Source organism: Vespa crabro, chromosome 12 (assembly GCF_910589235.1).
Source record: "Vespa crabro chromosome 12, iyVesCrab1.2, whole genome shotgun sequence".
NCBI classification, from domain to species: Eukaryota; Metazoa; Arthropoda; class Insecta; order Hymenoptera; family Vespidae; genus Vespa; species Vespa crabro.
In genome coordinates this window covers 3,605,820-3,623,319 of record NC_060966.1, presented here as the reverse complement: position 1 = coordinate 3,623,319, position 17,500 = coordinate 3,605,820, and the positions used below count along the sequence as shown (strand labels likewise).

General features: G+C 29.6%; 1 protein-coding gene across 3 annotated transcripts in view; it reads left to right on the top strand.

Annotated features, from left to right (window-relative positions):
* The window catches only part of LOC124428484, a 201,045-nt gene that overhangs the window by 164,102 nt on the left and 19,443 nt on the right, over window positions 1-17,500 (top strand). For all 3 annotated transcript variants that reach the window (XM_046972572.1, XM_046972566.1, XM_046972569.1), the window contains 2 exons: window positions 7,282-7,293; window positions 8,169-8,245. In XM_046972572.1, the coding sequence (XP_046828528.1) occupies window positions 7,282-7,293; window positions 8,169-8,245 (89 nt within the window). The remainder of the gene's footprint in view (window positions 1-7,281; window positions 7,294-8,168; window positions 8,246-17,500) is intronic.

The window sequence follows — 17,500 nt, the reverse complement described above, 5'->3', positions numbered from 1 at the left end:
AGATGGGTCCAGGAACGTAAAGATAATAAGCCGCCAGCCACCGATCGACTGAGAGTTAAATAAGCTCTTCTTCTTCTCCTTCTTCTTCTTCTTCTTCTTCTTCTTCTTCTTCTTCTTCTTCTTCATCCTCCTCTTCTTCTTCTTCCCGGGTCAGGACGTACGTAATGCGTATAAAAGACTCATTTCGTTCGATATTACGATGAGAAATATAGAGATTTCAAGTTGAACGTTGGAGGGGGTGAGAAGAGAGGAAAGGAAAGAAGTTATTCTTCTTCTTTTTCCTTCCTTCCTTCCTTCCTTCCTTCCTTTCATCTACCCATCTCACTTCTCACAACGTCCTGACACATCGCCGGCCATATTAAAGTACAACAATGGTAATGTCGTAAGATAACAACAATAACAACAACAACAACAACAAAAACAACAAGAGAAAAGCGAAATAAAGAGAAAGGCAAAAAGGAAAAATGAAAGTAAAGAGAATAAAAAATTCGAAGTAGCACCCAATGACAAAGCTAACAATATTCTAACATTGCATTATCTATTTAACATACAAACATATGAGTATCCATTGAATTTATATAAATCCAATTGGGCATAGAAGATTTCTCAGGGCCAACGCTGATGGCGGTGGCGGTGTGGGTGGCAGTTGAGGGGGGGGGATTAGGTGGAAGTAGGTGGATTAACGTAGAGTCTAGGGATGGGTAAGAGTTGTACCATGGAGATGACGGGAGGGAGAAAGGGGGATGAATTGAGTGGGTGGGGGTACTGTTCTCGCAGGATGAAAATTTTTCATAAAAGAAATGAACGTAGCGAGTGAACCTCCCGTTCAGTACAGTGGATGATTGAGAGGAAAGAGACGGGGAAGGGGGAGGGCGGGAGGATGAGGGGGAAGAGGGCGGGGGTGGGGGTATGAAGCGATCGGGAACGAGGTCAGCTAGGTCGGAGCGCATAAAAATAATAATCAATCGAACGAGCGGTCGACGAGCGGTCGACGAGCGGTAAGTGAGAGCTCGGCAATTACGCGGTGGCGGCGGTGCCTGTGCTGCGGTTTTCAAACGGTCCTGGTATATACGATGGGTATAGAGTAGAAGAGTCAGCATCGGTAGGTGGGAAGAGAGAGAGAGAGAGAGAGAGAGAGAGTGAGAGAGTGAGAGAAGGGAGGGAAGGGTATAGAACCTCCGGCGCTTCCTCCTATACCGCCCTTAATTCACCTCCTCCTCTTCCTTCTCTTCCTTCTCTTTCTTTCTCTCTTCGTTTCTCTCTTTCTTTTCCTCCCTCCCTCCCTCCCTCCCTCCCTCTCTCTCTCTCTTTCTCTCTCTTTCTCTCTTTTTCTTTCTATGTTTTTCTCTCTCTCACTCTTTACGGTTTGCTCTTCTCGCTTACGCTATCATAACGTAACAACACGAGACTCCCTCGCTTTATTATTAAAAGTTAAAATTCCACTGGGAGCCGGAGGCGATCTTGTGGTGAACCATCTCTCTATTCTCTTCTCTTTCTATCTACCTATCTATCTATCTATCTACCTATCTCTCTCTCTCTATATATATATATGTATATATATATATATATATATATATATATATATATATATATATATATATATATATATTTCACTCTCTTGGTGCTTTTTTTATGGACTCGTACAAACGTTTATTGGCGAGGTACTCGAGGCTCGTAAGGGAGCTGGTAGAACTCCTGTGTAGAGTGAGGAACACAATCCCTCTTCCTCCTCCTCATTCTCATCCTCATCCTCATCCTCATCCTCATCCACATCCTCATCCTTCTCTTATTCTCTTCCCATAACTACTACTACTACTACTACTACTACTACTACTACTGCTGCTGCTACTACTACTACTACTACTACTACTACTACTACTATTACTACTACTAGTACTACTCATGAGTTGTGCGTTGCTATTCTTTATATATATATATATATATTTATATTTATATATATATATATATACCTTTGCTATCCTTCAAAATGGACGATTCTATGTTTCTCGTTGGAAAAACTTATCGTTTTTAATATTTGAACTCTTCGTCATTATTTATACGTAAGAATCTGTTATTCATGATTTTAATGATAAATGGTAATCGATTGGGATTTTATTGTTGATAGTATAGATAATGATTCCTTTTGATTGGTGTTTTCTCTTTCTTTTTTTTTCTTTTTTTTCTTTTTTTTAATTACGTCTCCCTATGATCGATAATTCTTTTTAATATCTTTCGAATGTGATTTCATTCGAACGTCATTGTTTTTATCATTTTGTTTGATTTTATTTTATATCACTTATTCATTCTCGTTTTATTTAGTTTCGTTTACGGTATTTATAATTATATATATCGTTATGCGCGCTCGTGAATTTATTTTTTCTTCTTTTCTTCTTTCTTCTTCTTTTTTCTTTTTTTTTTTTTTGTAATGAATTATTTTGCTCCCGTTCGTCTAATTATGAAAATAATTACAGTAAATTATGGTATATAATGAAAATAATTGTCCTATAATCTTACCCATAAGAAAGTACATACATATATTTATGTTTTATTTTAAGATACTTTTATTTATCTTCATTCTTATTATTATATTTTTAATTATTAACTGAAAAATATAATTAACGTTGTTATTATATAAAATACTGTATTCCTTAGTGAACGATTATTTTTAAATAAATAAGAAGAAAGAAATATCGGCGTATAAAATGATTGAAAGTGTTACGTAGACAATATTAAATCAGAAATGATATTACACGTACGTACACGTCTTATTTATGAAACACTTTCTAAACCGTGCGACGATTAGTCTTAGACGTCTTAGAGAATTTCTCGGCTTTGAGAGTAAATAAATCAAAGAAAAACGAAGAACGTCATTATCAAAATAAACAGAAATCATAGCCGACAATCAAAATATTAGATTTTGCTTGTAAGTAACGTTAATATTTTCATTTATTTTATATTTTAAATGAATGACAATAGTATTTTTTGAAAAATTTATTTACAATAACAAATTGAATATTTCTATTATATTATTTTTCTCATACTAATGTGCATTTATTAAGATATTTTTATTTTAATTTGAAACATACAATTTTAAACATAACGACATTATTTAGTAATATTATACAATTTAATGATTATACTATTTATTTTTCTATTATCGTCGTTTATTTAATTTATTATTATCATTTTATTTGGATATAAAGTTCTAATTAAAATTTCGATATTATTTAGAATTAATAGTTAAAACATTATTTTTCCAAATCTTCATTATTAGAGAAAGACTTATATTAGTTATATATAATTAATATATTTGTATATTAATATATATGGAAAGAGTGTATGCATATACATGTAGATAATTAATATATCAATATAATATATTATATTATTTGTATGTATATGTATATATAATAAATATATTATTTTATTAATAATAATTTTTTTTTTAAATATAAATACTATTATATAATATTAATATTATCATTACTATTCATATTAATTATCATCCCCTTAATATCGATATCAATATAATACAATGAGACCAATAAATAATTATAGAAATTCTATAATATCAAAATAATATTCATTATTTATTCCATTTTGTTTTGTATTTACTATGTTATTTATTTATTTAATTGTTTTAATTAAATTAATATTTTCTATTTTTCATTCACGAATATTTACAAACAATTAATAATTCAAATATATAAGCTTGTTAATCAATTTCAAATGGTATCGTTGCTTTCTTTCTTTCTTTTTCTTTTTTTTTTTTTTTTTTTTCTTTTTTTTTTTAATCTGTTACGTACATACGTAAGGGATGAGAAAAATTGAGAACGATTAAACGAAAGGGTAACGTTGTATCGCAGAGCCAACGAAATTGTTTAAAGGGTTGCCAGAACGAACGGGATCGCCATTTACTCGCAGACTGATTGAAACGCGTTAACGGTGACGGCATTGCTATGGAATATTTAAACGAAACAGGGGTCGAGCTATGCCGGTGAACTGAAGCGAACTGGAAAACCGCAGCTCGTCTACTCGTCCACATTGAAATTCCCTATCACCGAAAACTATCACCGCAGAACATTTCGAGGGTTCATAAACAAACGTATCCAGGCAGGCCAATTTCACGACGAGTCTACCAGCGATATAAAGTTAAACTACTATCGGTCTGTTTTTTTTTCCTTCTTCCTTTTTTTTTTTGTTTCTTTCTCTTCTTTTTTTGTTTTTGTTTTCTTTTTTTTTCCTTTTTATTTGTTCTTCTTTTTTGTCCTATTTTTATCTTCTTCTTCTTCTTCTTCTTCTTCCTCTTTTTCTTGATTAGGTATACATCGATTACGTCGTTAAGTTTTGAGTAATTGATTAACACACACATACACACACAGGCGCGCGCGCGCGCACACACACGCACACAAATACACACACACATTAATTTGATGATCAATTGTCAGATGTAAAAATTATCGTCATCGAGTCTATTCGTTAAATTATATTAGAATTAATCATTGAAGAATTATGAATTAAGAATTAATTAATTAATCATTTAATGAAATTAACGAGATGGATCGTACATTATTCTAATGGTGTGACTTAGGCCATTTGATATAATTTGATATTTTAATAATTGAATGTATACAAAAGCGAGTATATTTGGAATCATTGTAACGTTACTTAGATAAATTTGATAAAATTTCATAACTTAATATTTCCTCTATTATTTTAATATAATTAATAATTAATTAATGTTAAATATAATATTGTTTATATTATTAGCTTTGATGAATTTACATTAATTCAAACATCAATATACATATGTAGTCGTATTAAAGAAGATTTCAAATTTTATCAATCAACGAAAGAAATATTTCCCTCGTTACGTCGGTGTAAAGAAATACGAATTATTTTCATTAATTGCAATTACTTTTGTAACAATCCTACGGTCGTATAGAACTGTTGGGATATTCTTTTAACAAAAGAAAAAAAGAAAAAAGAAAAGAAAGATAGAAAATACAATTTCTTTCTTTTTATCGTTTTTCTTCTCTTTTTTTTCGTTTTTTTTTTTTTTTTTTTTTTTTCCTTTTTTTTTAACAAAGACAAATATCCCATTCGAATAATTGATAAGAACACGTAAAAGAAGAAAATGGATAAAAAGTAAAGAAGAAAAATTAAAGAAAAAAATAAAAAAATAAATAAATCTCAAACGAACGAAAGAATGATAATCGACGAAAAAAAAATAATTCATACATTAAATTCATTTCATTATCCATAGAAAATGACCCGTTAATAATATACACGATGAGAGATCGTAGTAATACCAACAGTATCATCCTTTTTATGGGTTAGTATGAAAAGAAGAGGAAGATGTTCGGAGTAAGGGGAAGGAAGAAGGAGTAGGGAAAAGGAATAAGGGAAGAGAAAGAAAGAGAGAGAAAGAGAGGGGGGGTGGGAGGGCGGGGAGGGGTTCGAAAAGATAATACTGAAAGAGTATCTCTTCAACGTAATTTTACGTCGTCGTAAACTGAACGTCAGCTTTAGAGTATACCCTAACTTCCCCCATCATAATAATCATTCGTTCACTTTTAATCCACTAGTATATTGGCTCCTTTATAGTGTAAAAGGCGCAAGAAGATGCAACAAAAGAAAGTGCAAGGAATATTTATACCACCCTAACCCCTCTCCTCTTCCCTCACCCCTCTTCCTCCCCGATCCCTCGTCTCTTCTCTTCGCTCTGACTCTGCCACTTTTCTCCTACCAAAAACAACCACCTCATGGCTCGTTTACACGAGAAGGGATATAAACTGTTCGGGGAACGTGATCCTTGCTGATAGCTTCGACATTATTTTCTCTCTCTCTCTCTCTCTCTCTCTCTCTCTCTCTCTTTCTCTTTCTCTCTCTCTTTTTTTTCTCTCTTTCTCTCTCTTACTCTCTTACTCTCATTCTCATTTTCATTCACATTCTGTCTCTCTCCTATCTCTGTCCTTTTCTTTCCTTACTTTCCGAAGGATCCATCGTTTGGTATACAACAGGAATATATCGTATATAAGACGACAGGACTACGTAGAAATTCAAGACGAACGACCGATAAAATAATTCCGATCGATGGTGATGGAAGAGAAGGATGAGAAGGTGGAAGAGGCGGAGGAGGAGGAGAAGGAGGAGGAGGAGGAGGAGGAGGTTCGCGCGATTACGTATTATGCTAAACACGCGAAAATGGCTTTTTAAATGGAACATCTACATTTATGCACCCTACGTCCCTTTTTATACTATCTACGTCGTCCCCATTTTCGTTATACCCCATAACATTTATTTTTATTTATTTATTTATTTTTTTTTTTTTTATATATATAATTTTTTTTCTGATATACATACACACACACACACGCACATATATATATATATATATGTTTTTTTTTTTTTATTTCGCTTCACTTATATCTTCTCTTTCTTTTCTTTCGAAAGATCTTTCGTGACGCGTCTTCGTCGTTTTCGTCGATCGTTGTCGTTTTCGTTGATCGTTGATCGTCGTCGATCGTCGTCGTCGTCGTCGATCGTCGACGACGAAAGAACCACGGCGTCGAATTAAATGCAATTTTCGTTCATCGTGAGCATGCATAACAAATTGTCGAGAGAATATATCGAGACGACGACCGCCTCGAGAATGAACGTCTTTATAGTTAGAAAACCGGCGGCGTCCTTATATATATTATGCGCACGTATCACGGATGCTTTCGTCGCGTCTCGATCATTACATTTTTTCGATTATTTTTATGAGCTTTCGCATAATAATAATAATAATAATAATAATAATAATAATAATAATAATAATAATAATAATAATATCTGATCGTTGGCAAAAAAATTTCTTTTTGTAAACTTTTTTAAAAATTATTTTTTTGTTCCTTCTTCATTTTTCTTTCGTTTTTCATTCTTTTTTTTTTTTTTTTTTTACTTTTTATTCTCTATTCTATCTAAATTCTATCCGCTGTTTCTTTTCTTTTTTTTTTATTTTTCGAATTTCCCCCCACTCCTCTTTTTTTTTTTGTTTTTTTCTTGTTTCCACGCGTGTCTACTCCGTTAAAGGTATTTTTAAAACGTCAGACGTTCAAAAAAGACGAACAAAAAAGAATGGAAAAGAAATGAAATGAAATGAAAGAAAAAAGAATTCTCTCCTTGATGATAATCGATCCTTGAAATCGAAGATTGACCGTGTTATGACGGTCTACTGATTTTCAACGCTTCAATTTTAATTGCTAACTCGATTGGTACTTTCTTTCTCTGTTTCAGGATCCAACATCCGTGAGTATGGATTATTACGATCAACGATCTCGAAATTTAATGAGATTTTTACAGAAATCGAAAAGTTTCTTGCGATATTATATTCTATCGATTACGATTTATAATTTATGAACTATGATTTATATATTAACAATATTTTTTGCACTATGACGTAAACAACGAAACGATAATACGTATCAATTTTTGTTTTGTTTTGTTTTCTTTTTTTTTTTATAGAAATCATTAATAATGTAAATTACGTGAAAAAGTTTCGTTAAAAAAATTGCTTCGAAATTTTAATTATTTGATCGATTAATAACTGACGTCGAAATTTTTAATTAAACATATATATATATAAGTATATAATACGGTATAGCAAAGAAATATTTTCTTTATCGAATATTATTTCAATAATTTTATATCTAATTTTTAATTAACAAATTAATACAATAATGTAGACATTTTTCGATAAAGTAATTATTAACGTTTGATACATTATAGCGAATGAATATTTTCGATTGAAAATTACTATAGTCGTTTTGTATCTCATTAAAATTATTATAGCGAAGTCGAGATTTTTAATATAAAAAAAGGAAAAAAAATTATAATATAATGAATGAGTATTTCATAATTAGAAAAATAATAATTTGAAGATACAAGGAAAATGATAGTTTGAAATTTAGTGCAAAATAATCGTGCAAAAATTATGATAATTCAGAAAACAAATTAGAAGAATTATAGTGCAAAAAAAAAAGATTTAAATTATTATTAATGTTTGTAATATTACTTGAAAAAGAAAAAAAAAAGAATAGAAAAAAGAAAATTAATATTTGAAACCGTAAAGTATGCTGAGACTTTTCGATCATGATTTCTCATCTTTGATGTTTTTATTATATATTCAACGATGTCTTCTCATCCCATGGATCATGCGATTCAAAACGATGTCACGGATAAAATCAACTATCTTCAGGGCGTAAGTATTATTATATAATTTTTTTTATAAATAGATCGATTAAGTTATAGAAAAATTTATATTTATTTTTATCGATGTTACTCTAATCGATTATATTATAATAGAAAAAAGTATTTTGATCTGAAGTTTTAAATCAAAATTATTCTTTACATTATTATTAATAGGTGAATTAAATAACCAGATAAATTTAAAACTTCTTTTAAACGTTATTCTCAATCTCATGGGAAATAAAGACTTATGGGAAATAAAGATTATTTATATAATTAAAAAAAAAGAAAGAAAGAATAAAAATTTGATGACAAAGTTATCGCAAAATTAAACTAATTTAGTTATTTTATTATTAATAGATAGATTATATATATATATATATATATATACATATATATATATATAAAATAGAAGACAAACAAAAAAAATATTGAAAATTTATGGGGAAAATCTATCGATTATATGATGAAAAATGAGGATGTGTATTTTTTACGAAATTTTCTCAAAATTACATTATTATTTACGTTATCGTCATTATAAATATTAAGCGATGAAAGAAATTGAGAAAAAAAACAAATTGTTTACCGATGTTACTTCCACGCTCCATAAAGTATGGCAAATAATTTTATTATATATATATATATATATATTAAAAAAAAAAAAAAAAAAAAAAATCAGATTCTTTTCATCACAAAGTTTATCATGAAATTACATTATTATTATTGTTAAACTGGATAGATTACATAACAAAAAAAAATTCAAATCTTTTTTTTTTTCTTTATTGATATTAATTTCACCCTTGACCATTTATATGGCAAATAACTATTATATAAATATTTATGTTGAAAAACGAATACCTTTCGTCATAAAGTTTATCACGAAATTTCATTATCATTATTGTCATTATTATTATTATTATTATTATTATTATTATTATTATTATTATTATTATTATTATTATTATTATTATTATTATTATTATTAAACCAAATAGATTAAAATAACGATAAAAATTCAAATCTTATTTATTTTCTTTTTATTCTCTTTCCTTTCTTCCATCTACGTTACTTTCACCCTTGACAACCTATATGGGAAATAACGGTTACATGTAAAAAAAAAAAAAAGAAAAAAAGAAAAAAAAAAGAAAAAAAGAAAAAGAAAGAAAGGAAAATAAATAAAAAGAGAAAAATAAGTAAAAAGAGAAATTAAAAAAAGAAAAAGAAAAAGAAGAAAATACATCGTTACGAAGTTTATCTCAAAATTACATACTTTCCTATGGTTAAGGGCATTCGAAGAAGTTTCCTCGTTTCGTCGGGTACCGCGAAGAGTCATGTTAACCGCGAAGCCTTATAATTTCTCTCATACACGCGACGTTTAAGGGACCACGATTCTCGGTCCAAGGTTCGCATATCTCTTCTCTGTTTCAGTTTTCTTTGAAATAATAAATAAGCGGCGCGTTTGCGGAAGGTACGGGTACGTTCAACTAAACGATGTAATAACGACATTGCAAACACGAAATATGTTCTACACTGTTTCGGATCATTTAAGTTTCGTCTTTCCATCAGTTAGTAGCATGTGCACGCGATACATACAAACTAAATGCTTTGGTTTGTCTTTTGTTTTGTTTTGTTTTGTTTTTTCATTCCTCTTTTTTTTTTTTTTTTTTTTTTATTTTTTCATATTTATTTAATATTTTCTCCACATATCCCGAATGAAGTTTACCAAACGAAATTCTATTTTTTTTTTCTTTTTTAATTTTTTTCTAACAAAATCTCAGCAATTTAAAGATCATTTCATTTGTATAAGTAAAAGGGATGCGTTATTTGAAGGAAAATGGAAAAAAAAAAAGGAAAAAAAGTAAAGAAAACAATTATCACAATTTTAACAATGTTTCAATTACACTTGAAATATTATACATGCTTATATATATTTTTATAGTCTTGAAATTTTTTTTATATGTGTGTGTGTGTATTCATATTATATATATATATATATAGACACATGTGTCTGCGTGCCTATACGCATATATACATATTTATATATAGACAAATATTTAACACACGCATACACAATACTAATAAAAGAAGATCGATGGATCATAATAAAAAAGAAAAAAAAAATCATAACTATCTAACTAACTAAATAAATAAATAAATAAATAAATAAATAAATAAAAAGTATAACAATAAAAATAATAAAAACTACGAAAAATAAATAATAAAAAAAATAAATAAATAATGAAAATAATAAAAATTAATACGAAATGAATGTAATCATATAATTCATACCAAAGTTCTAAATTAAATGAATCAAACACATTTGCGATTTAAACGTCGTCAATAATTCATATCATTTTATATATTATTCGATTTTAAAATCGAAGCAACCCAAAGAACAATACTTTTCTATTATTGTAGTTGCTATCAATCGTGCAACGAGACTTAACGTCATACATATTGTACACGACCACAGTCGTGGATGGAGTGAACGTAGGAGGGGATAGGATCGAGGGAGGGGAAAAGAGGGCTAAAGAGGGTTGGAGTTGAAGAGGGATAGGTGGTAGGGACGATACAGGGACGAAGTAGGGATGGATTGTAGAACAATGCACGTTTTAAACGACTCCGATCTGTATATATTTTGTAGTTGGGTACAGATTTCTTCCCGCTGTGCGATCCCGTGTAACACAATGTCGCATAGCACAGATGTTCGTTATAACCTCTTCCTCCCTTACTTATCCCTACTACATCATACATAAATGACTATGATAAATAATCCAATGGTAGTAGTTACACATACGTTATCCAATCTTTTTAATCGTTCACTTTCCAATACGATCCGACATATCGAATTCGATCGAAAGGTTCGCTCTATAAAACCTCACCCCTCCCCTTCTTTCACTTCCTTTCCTTATTCTTCCTCCTCTACCTCCCTCCCCCCTCACCCCCACCTCAACCAACCTTTATTTCCCCTTTTTTCTCTCAATCTAGTCCTTCAACCGCCGTCCACCTATCTACGTCCCTTTTATAAACCTCCATTACCAATACTCCCGCATTCTCTCTTACCGTGTGACAGCATAATCGAAACTGTACCGGTGGTCATTGGCTACTTTAAGAACCCGTATAGTAATCACTAGGGAGAACATCTTGAACGCGTAAGGAACTAGTTTTTCTTAGGCGAATAAACGTCGACGAACGTCCCTCGATGTTTTTATTTAGATAAGATATTTTGTATTAATAAACGATAGATATGAGAGTATCGATAAATCTTTTTTTTTTTCTTTTGTTGTTTTTTCTTTTTTTTTTTTTTTTTGGTTTTTTTTTCGTTTTTTTTTCGATACTTTCAATCCCATCCGTTATATTCGTCGCGCTATCCATTATTTTTCTAATTTGTTCTCCGATCAATTTTTTTTTGTTTTTTCTTTTTTTTTTGTATTCAATTTTCTCTTTCTTTTCCTTGTCTGTTTTTTTTTGTTTCGTTTCTTCGTTTATTCTTTTTTATTGGATCAGTTTTTTATTTTTGTTCGTTCGTTTATTTGCTTTTTTTTCTTTCTTTCTTTCTTTCTTTCTTTCTTTCTTATTTCTCGTGCATACAAGGTAATGATAGACAACGTGTTTACAATGTTTTATTCGTATGATTTCTTTGAAACAATTTAGTGAAAAAATTGTTGTTTGTTGTTGACATTTTTTTTGTCATTACATCTGAATATATGAATAAAATTTTTCTGTTTTACTCCTTTTTTTTTTTTAATTTTTTCTTTGTTTTTCTATTTGTTCTCTTCTTTCTGTTTTTCTTTTTTTTTAATTTCTACCTCTTCTTCTTTTTCTTTTTGTCATTATATGATAATAAGATTTTTATTTCCTTTTTATCTTTTTTTTCTTTCTCATCATATTTTGATAAGATTACCATCTTTGTTATTATTATATTTCAATAAAATTTCCATTTTTATTATTTTTTTTTTTTTAATTATTGTATCTTAAAAATATATTTCTATATCTTTCATTGTTACACATCCATAAAATATCGATTTCTTTTTATCATCATATATTTAAAAAAAAAAAAAAAAAAAAAAAAAAAGGAAAAATTGTACTATTATTTTCGAATTGTTCGATAAAATGATATTAAAAAAATGAATAACAAGAATCGTCACATAACAACAAAATATACATAACGATGTAATAGGAAATGGAATAAAAGGAAAGGAGGAAGAAAAAGAAAAAAGAAAAAAGAAAAAGAAAAAAGAGAAAAAAGAAAGGAGTAATGTTCGATTCTCATGGAAGAAGAATGAAAGAGGAGAAAAAAAAGGAAGAAAAAGATAAGAGAAAGGAAATAAAATATTTCATAATTATTAAATCGATATATAAAGAGGAGACAAAGAGAAAAGAGAAAAGCAGAAGAAGAAGAAGAAGAAGAAGAAAAAATAAACTGTTCGATTCTCGTGAAAAGTCAATCGAATAAATTTAATAGGAACGTTCTTGCACTCGAACGACCTCCTGACACATTTCTCGATTCCACATTGAGAGAGAGAAAGACTCGTCTCCAATAAATCGGTGCCCCGGGACACTCATTGGGATAGAGAAAGAAAGAAAGAAAGAAAAGGAGAGAGAGAGAGAGAGAGAGAGAGAGAGAGAGAGAGAGAGAGAGAGGGACAGAAAAACAGACAGACAAACAGACAGACGGACAGACAGACAAACAGACAAGGAGAGAGAGAGAGTAAGAGAGAGAGAGAGAGAGAGAACGAGACGGATAACTGACGTCTCTATAGTAGTAAAACGGGTCCGAGCGTGTGGCGTTTGCGTCGCGACGGGGGTCCCCAGACGTCGTCGGAGACATCCAGCACCACAGGCGTCCATTGTCTCAAAAGGGAGTCCCAAGGGCGAGCCTCCGAAAGGCCTATCCTGGGTCTGACGCGCACGAGGGGGTCGTACCGCCCCCCCATTGGGGAATCCACGCGGCATTCGTGATATTAATAACCGAAATTCGACTATTCCTTCTCTTACTCGCTCTCTTTCGTATTTTTATTCGTATGTTTTCTTTTTTCTTCCTCTTTTTCTTTCTCTTTTTCTCTCTTTTTTTTTTTTTTATCTATCTATCTTTATCTCTCTCGCTCGCGTTCTTTCTTGTTCGACTTCGTTTTTCAGGCCCACCGACACACACCTGACCCCTTCGATTTCGGTCCACTTCTCTCCTCTTACCCCACTTTCCTCCATACCCCACCATCTCATCCTCCTCCTCCTTCCTTTCCCTTTGGCCCTGATGTATAAACGTATGTCGCACCCACGCCGAATTCGACTCGAAAACGAATCGTACGTCCCCTCTCGTTCGAATTGAATTATTAGGACGTTCGATTGAATTTACATACATCGGTGATTTTTTAATTGGTACGCAATGTATTCTCTCCCCTCAATCGGAATCGAAATGATTCTTTTGTTTGTTTGTTTGTTTTATTTTTTTTTTTTTTTATTTTTAATTCTTTTTTATCTAAACGACGATCTTTCGATCGGTCAGATGAGAGTGACGTATTTATGGTGTTCTGGAATTTTATTACGTTATTATATATGGTATGTGTTTTTTTTTTTTCTGGAATTAGGAGTATGCGTATAGTTTTTTTTTTTTTTTTTTTTATAATATATATGTATATAATACACGCACGTACGAACGAATTACAATTTAATTTAGCAATTTCAATTATTAAAGTAAATAATGATCATTTATAATTGTGTACATGTATAATATATATAACGTATGTTATACGTTTGAAATTGTATTTATTCGTGAATTATATAAAAATTTAATTTTCGAAACAACAAACTCATACAAAACAAAACTAAATTATATAGTTGGAATATTATGCTTCTGAGATTGTCTTGATTGTAGGAATAGGTATAGAAGAAATAAAAATAATATTTATTTTCCACATATAAAATGATAGTTGAAAGATTTTTTTAAGATAACGAATATAGAATTTTATATTTTTATAAAAAAAAAAAAAAAAGAATTTAATAGTAATAAATTGTATTGTCCGTATTATCATTACAATATTAGCATCACTCATTTCTAATAAGATATATTTATCTCTTATTCCAAACTACGTTGTCATAATTAAAACTATTAATTTTTAATAGTATTTTACATAATACAAATATGAAAAAATTTATTATACACACCTAATCAAATTATACATTAGAAATTATCTTAATTCTCAGAAGTCGTAAAAATAAAATAGAAACAATTATTTCTGTTTCAAATATCAAATGTTAGGTCAATATTTCTTTAAAGAAAGAAAAAAGAAAAAAAAAGGGATTAATTTAATTTAAGATAACAAATATAGAATTTTGTTATAAGAAAAAAAAAATAATAATAATAATAATGAATTATGTTATCCTTGATCACTCTTTCATCGATTCATTTCTAATAGGACATAGAGTGAGCTCATTAACGGGAAACATAATGCTAGAATAACCGGGAACCACGACGAACACGGCAAATTGCGTTCGAACAAAATACATCCGCTCGAGGATTCGAATCCGTGGAGTCGGTACTCTACAATTTATGTTCCCTGCTTCGTATACCGAACCCATGTTCATCTACGCGACCACATTTAATCCCATTTGATTTGTACTGGTATAAATGCGGTCTGCCCGTTAAACGTGTGCGGGTTCCGGAACACAGAGAGAACCGACGAGAAACGAACGTTCGGCTCTCGACTGTGTTGCTCTCACATCAACCCTACCTACACCATTTCTCCCTGCCACGTTCGAATTAATAACCGAAATTCCAATTCCTGTCGTCCATGAATTTATCACGACGCGAAACATATCTGACAGAGTTCTAACTCGAATACGTACTGTCTGTGTTTGTCATTTTGTAGCAAAACGATTCTCTAATAATAAAAATTTCTCATAAATTTTCATTCGTTTAAATATAGTCTCATTGTTTTCACTCGAATGTTTTTAATTTAACGATGTTTTTCAATATTGTTCGATCGATTAATAAACAATTTGTTATAATAAATGATAACAACGTTATCGTGTTAATTATATACGATATATTTTATAGGTTAGAATTCCACCATTTTGCATAACTATTGAGATAATTCATAGATTAGTATAATTTTCATGTATTTATGAAACAACTCGATATAATTCTAATTAATAGTATACATAGAAATCATTTATCCGTAAATGAAATACACTAATATTGTAATTATTTTCAGAATTTTCGAGATTTTCTTTTGAAAACTTTTAATCATTACTTATTAAACATTATTGGACTTATATTTTATAGGTTAGAATTCCACCATTTTACATAACTATTGAGATAATTTATAGATTATAGTATAATTTTCATGTATTTATGAAACAACTCGATATAATTCTAATTAATAGTATACATAGAAATCATTTATCCGTAAACGAAATACAGTAATATTGTCATTATTTTCAGAATTTTCGAGATTTTCATTTGAAAACTTTTAATCATTACTTATTAAACATAGACTTATATTCTGATTATTTTCACTCGAATGTTTTTAATTTAACGATGTTTTTCAATATTGTTCGATCGATTAATAAACAATTTGTTATAATAAACGATAACAACGTTATCGTGTTAATTATATACGATATATTTTATAGATTAGAATTCCACCATTTTGCATAGCTATTGAGATAATTCATAGATTAGTATAATTTTCATGTATTTATGAAACAACTCGATATAATTCTAATTAATAGTATACATAGAAATCATTTATCCGTAAATGAAATACAATAATATTGTGAAATATGATAAATTATTCGATTGGCCAATAATTAATTTTAAAATTGTCGAAATTTTCTTTAGAAAAATTCTGATATTACTTGTCGATATTATTGGACTTATTAATATTCAAAAATTCTAACATATTGGTTTTATCAAAGTAAACATTATCAATAAAGAAATCTTGAAATTTCGTAAATTACTTGCTGTTCTTTAATATTTTCATAGATTACTTGTTGTTTTTTTTAATAGAAAATATTCTATTATAATATTATGTATTGATATTATTATTGTCGAAATTCTTAGTAAAATATACTGAAAATTCTGAAACTTCTGATATTTATTTACTTATATAATATTGAAATTATTGGATTCATTAATATTGAAAAATACTAACGTTACTTATCGTTCTTACGAATATCGAAATTTTCAGTTAAAATTTTCGAAAAAAATCCTTAAAATTCGACCAAGTATATTTTATATCTTATTATACCTGTTTATTAACGTTAAAAAAATTTTTACATCAGACACTTGTACTGATTAATATCGAACAATTTTGATATTACTTACGCGATTAATTAACATGGAAATTTTCATTATTCTTCAGTACCATTTATTGAAAAGTTCGACATTATTACTTTGCACCATTGGACATAATTTTTGTGTCGAAAAAAATTCTGACATTATATATCGATTCGATCGATGTCAAAAATTTCGAAAATGTCAAAAAATACTGATGGATCGAAAAAAAAAAAGGTCGACGTTATTTATCGTCGAATTCAATGACAGTAGTAAAAAAAAAAAGAAAAAAGAAAAAAAAGAAACCAAGGACGAAATGAATATAATGAAAAATTTCATTCTTTAGGCTCGAATTTTCAGCGTTTCTTCTGTAAAAAAAAAAAAAAAAGAAAAAAAGAAAAAAGAAGAAAAGAAAAAAAAAGAAAAGAGAAGAGAAAGAAAAAAGAAAATATCAAAAACTTTCATTAATGTTGTACATTCGAGTTCCATCAGAAATGTATAAATTAGAAATGTAAATTAAATATGGTGGCACGGGCATGATGTGCAAAGAGAAAGAGAGAAAAAGAGGAAAAGAAAAAGAGAAAAAGAGATAGATAGAGAACCTGCTTGTCGATTAAGTACATTCGATAAGACAACGGCCGAATGTCTAACGCGTTTTCCTTATATGAAAGACGGATGGTCGATGGTCAGATGGAAGGTTTTTTCTTCCAACATGTTAATACACTTTCGTGCATTGAGGGATAATTTGCCGGTATATAAAACCACCTCCTATTTGAATTCCTTAAATAAAGAATTCATCGCGATAGAGACTTGAGAAAGGAATTGGCCGCCGTGACAATGACGACGACGTCTTAATTGAGATCAGATAATTAGGTTAGTTTGCTGACTTAATACGACCAGGACAAAAAAAGAAGAGAGAAGAAAGAAAAAAGAAAAAGAAAAAGAAAAAGAAAAAGAAAAGAAAATATTATTCTTTTGAGAAAAAGAAGT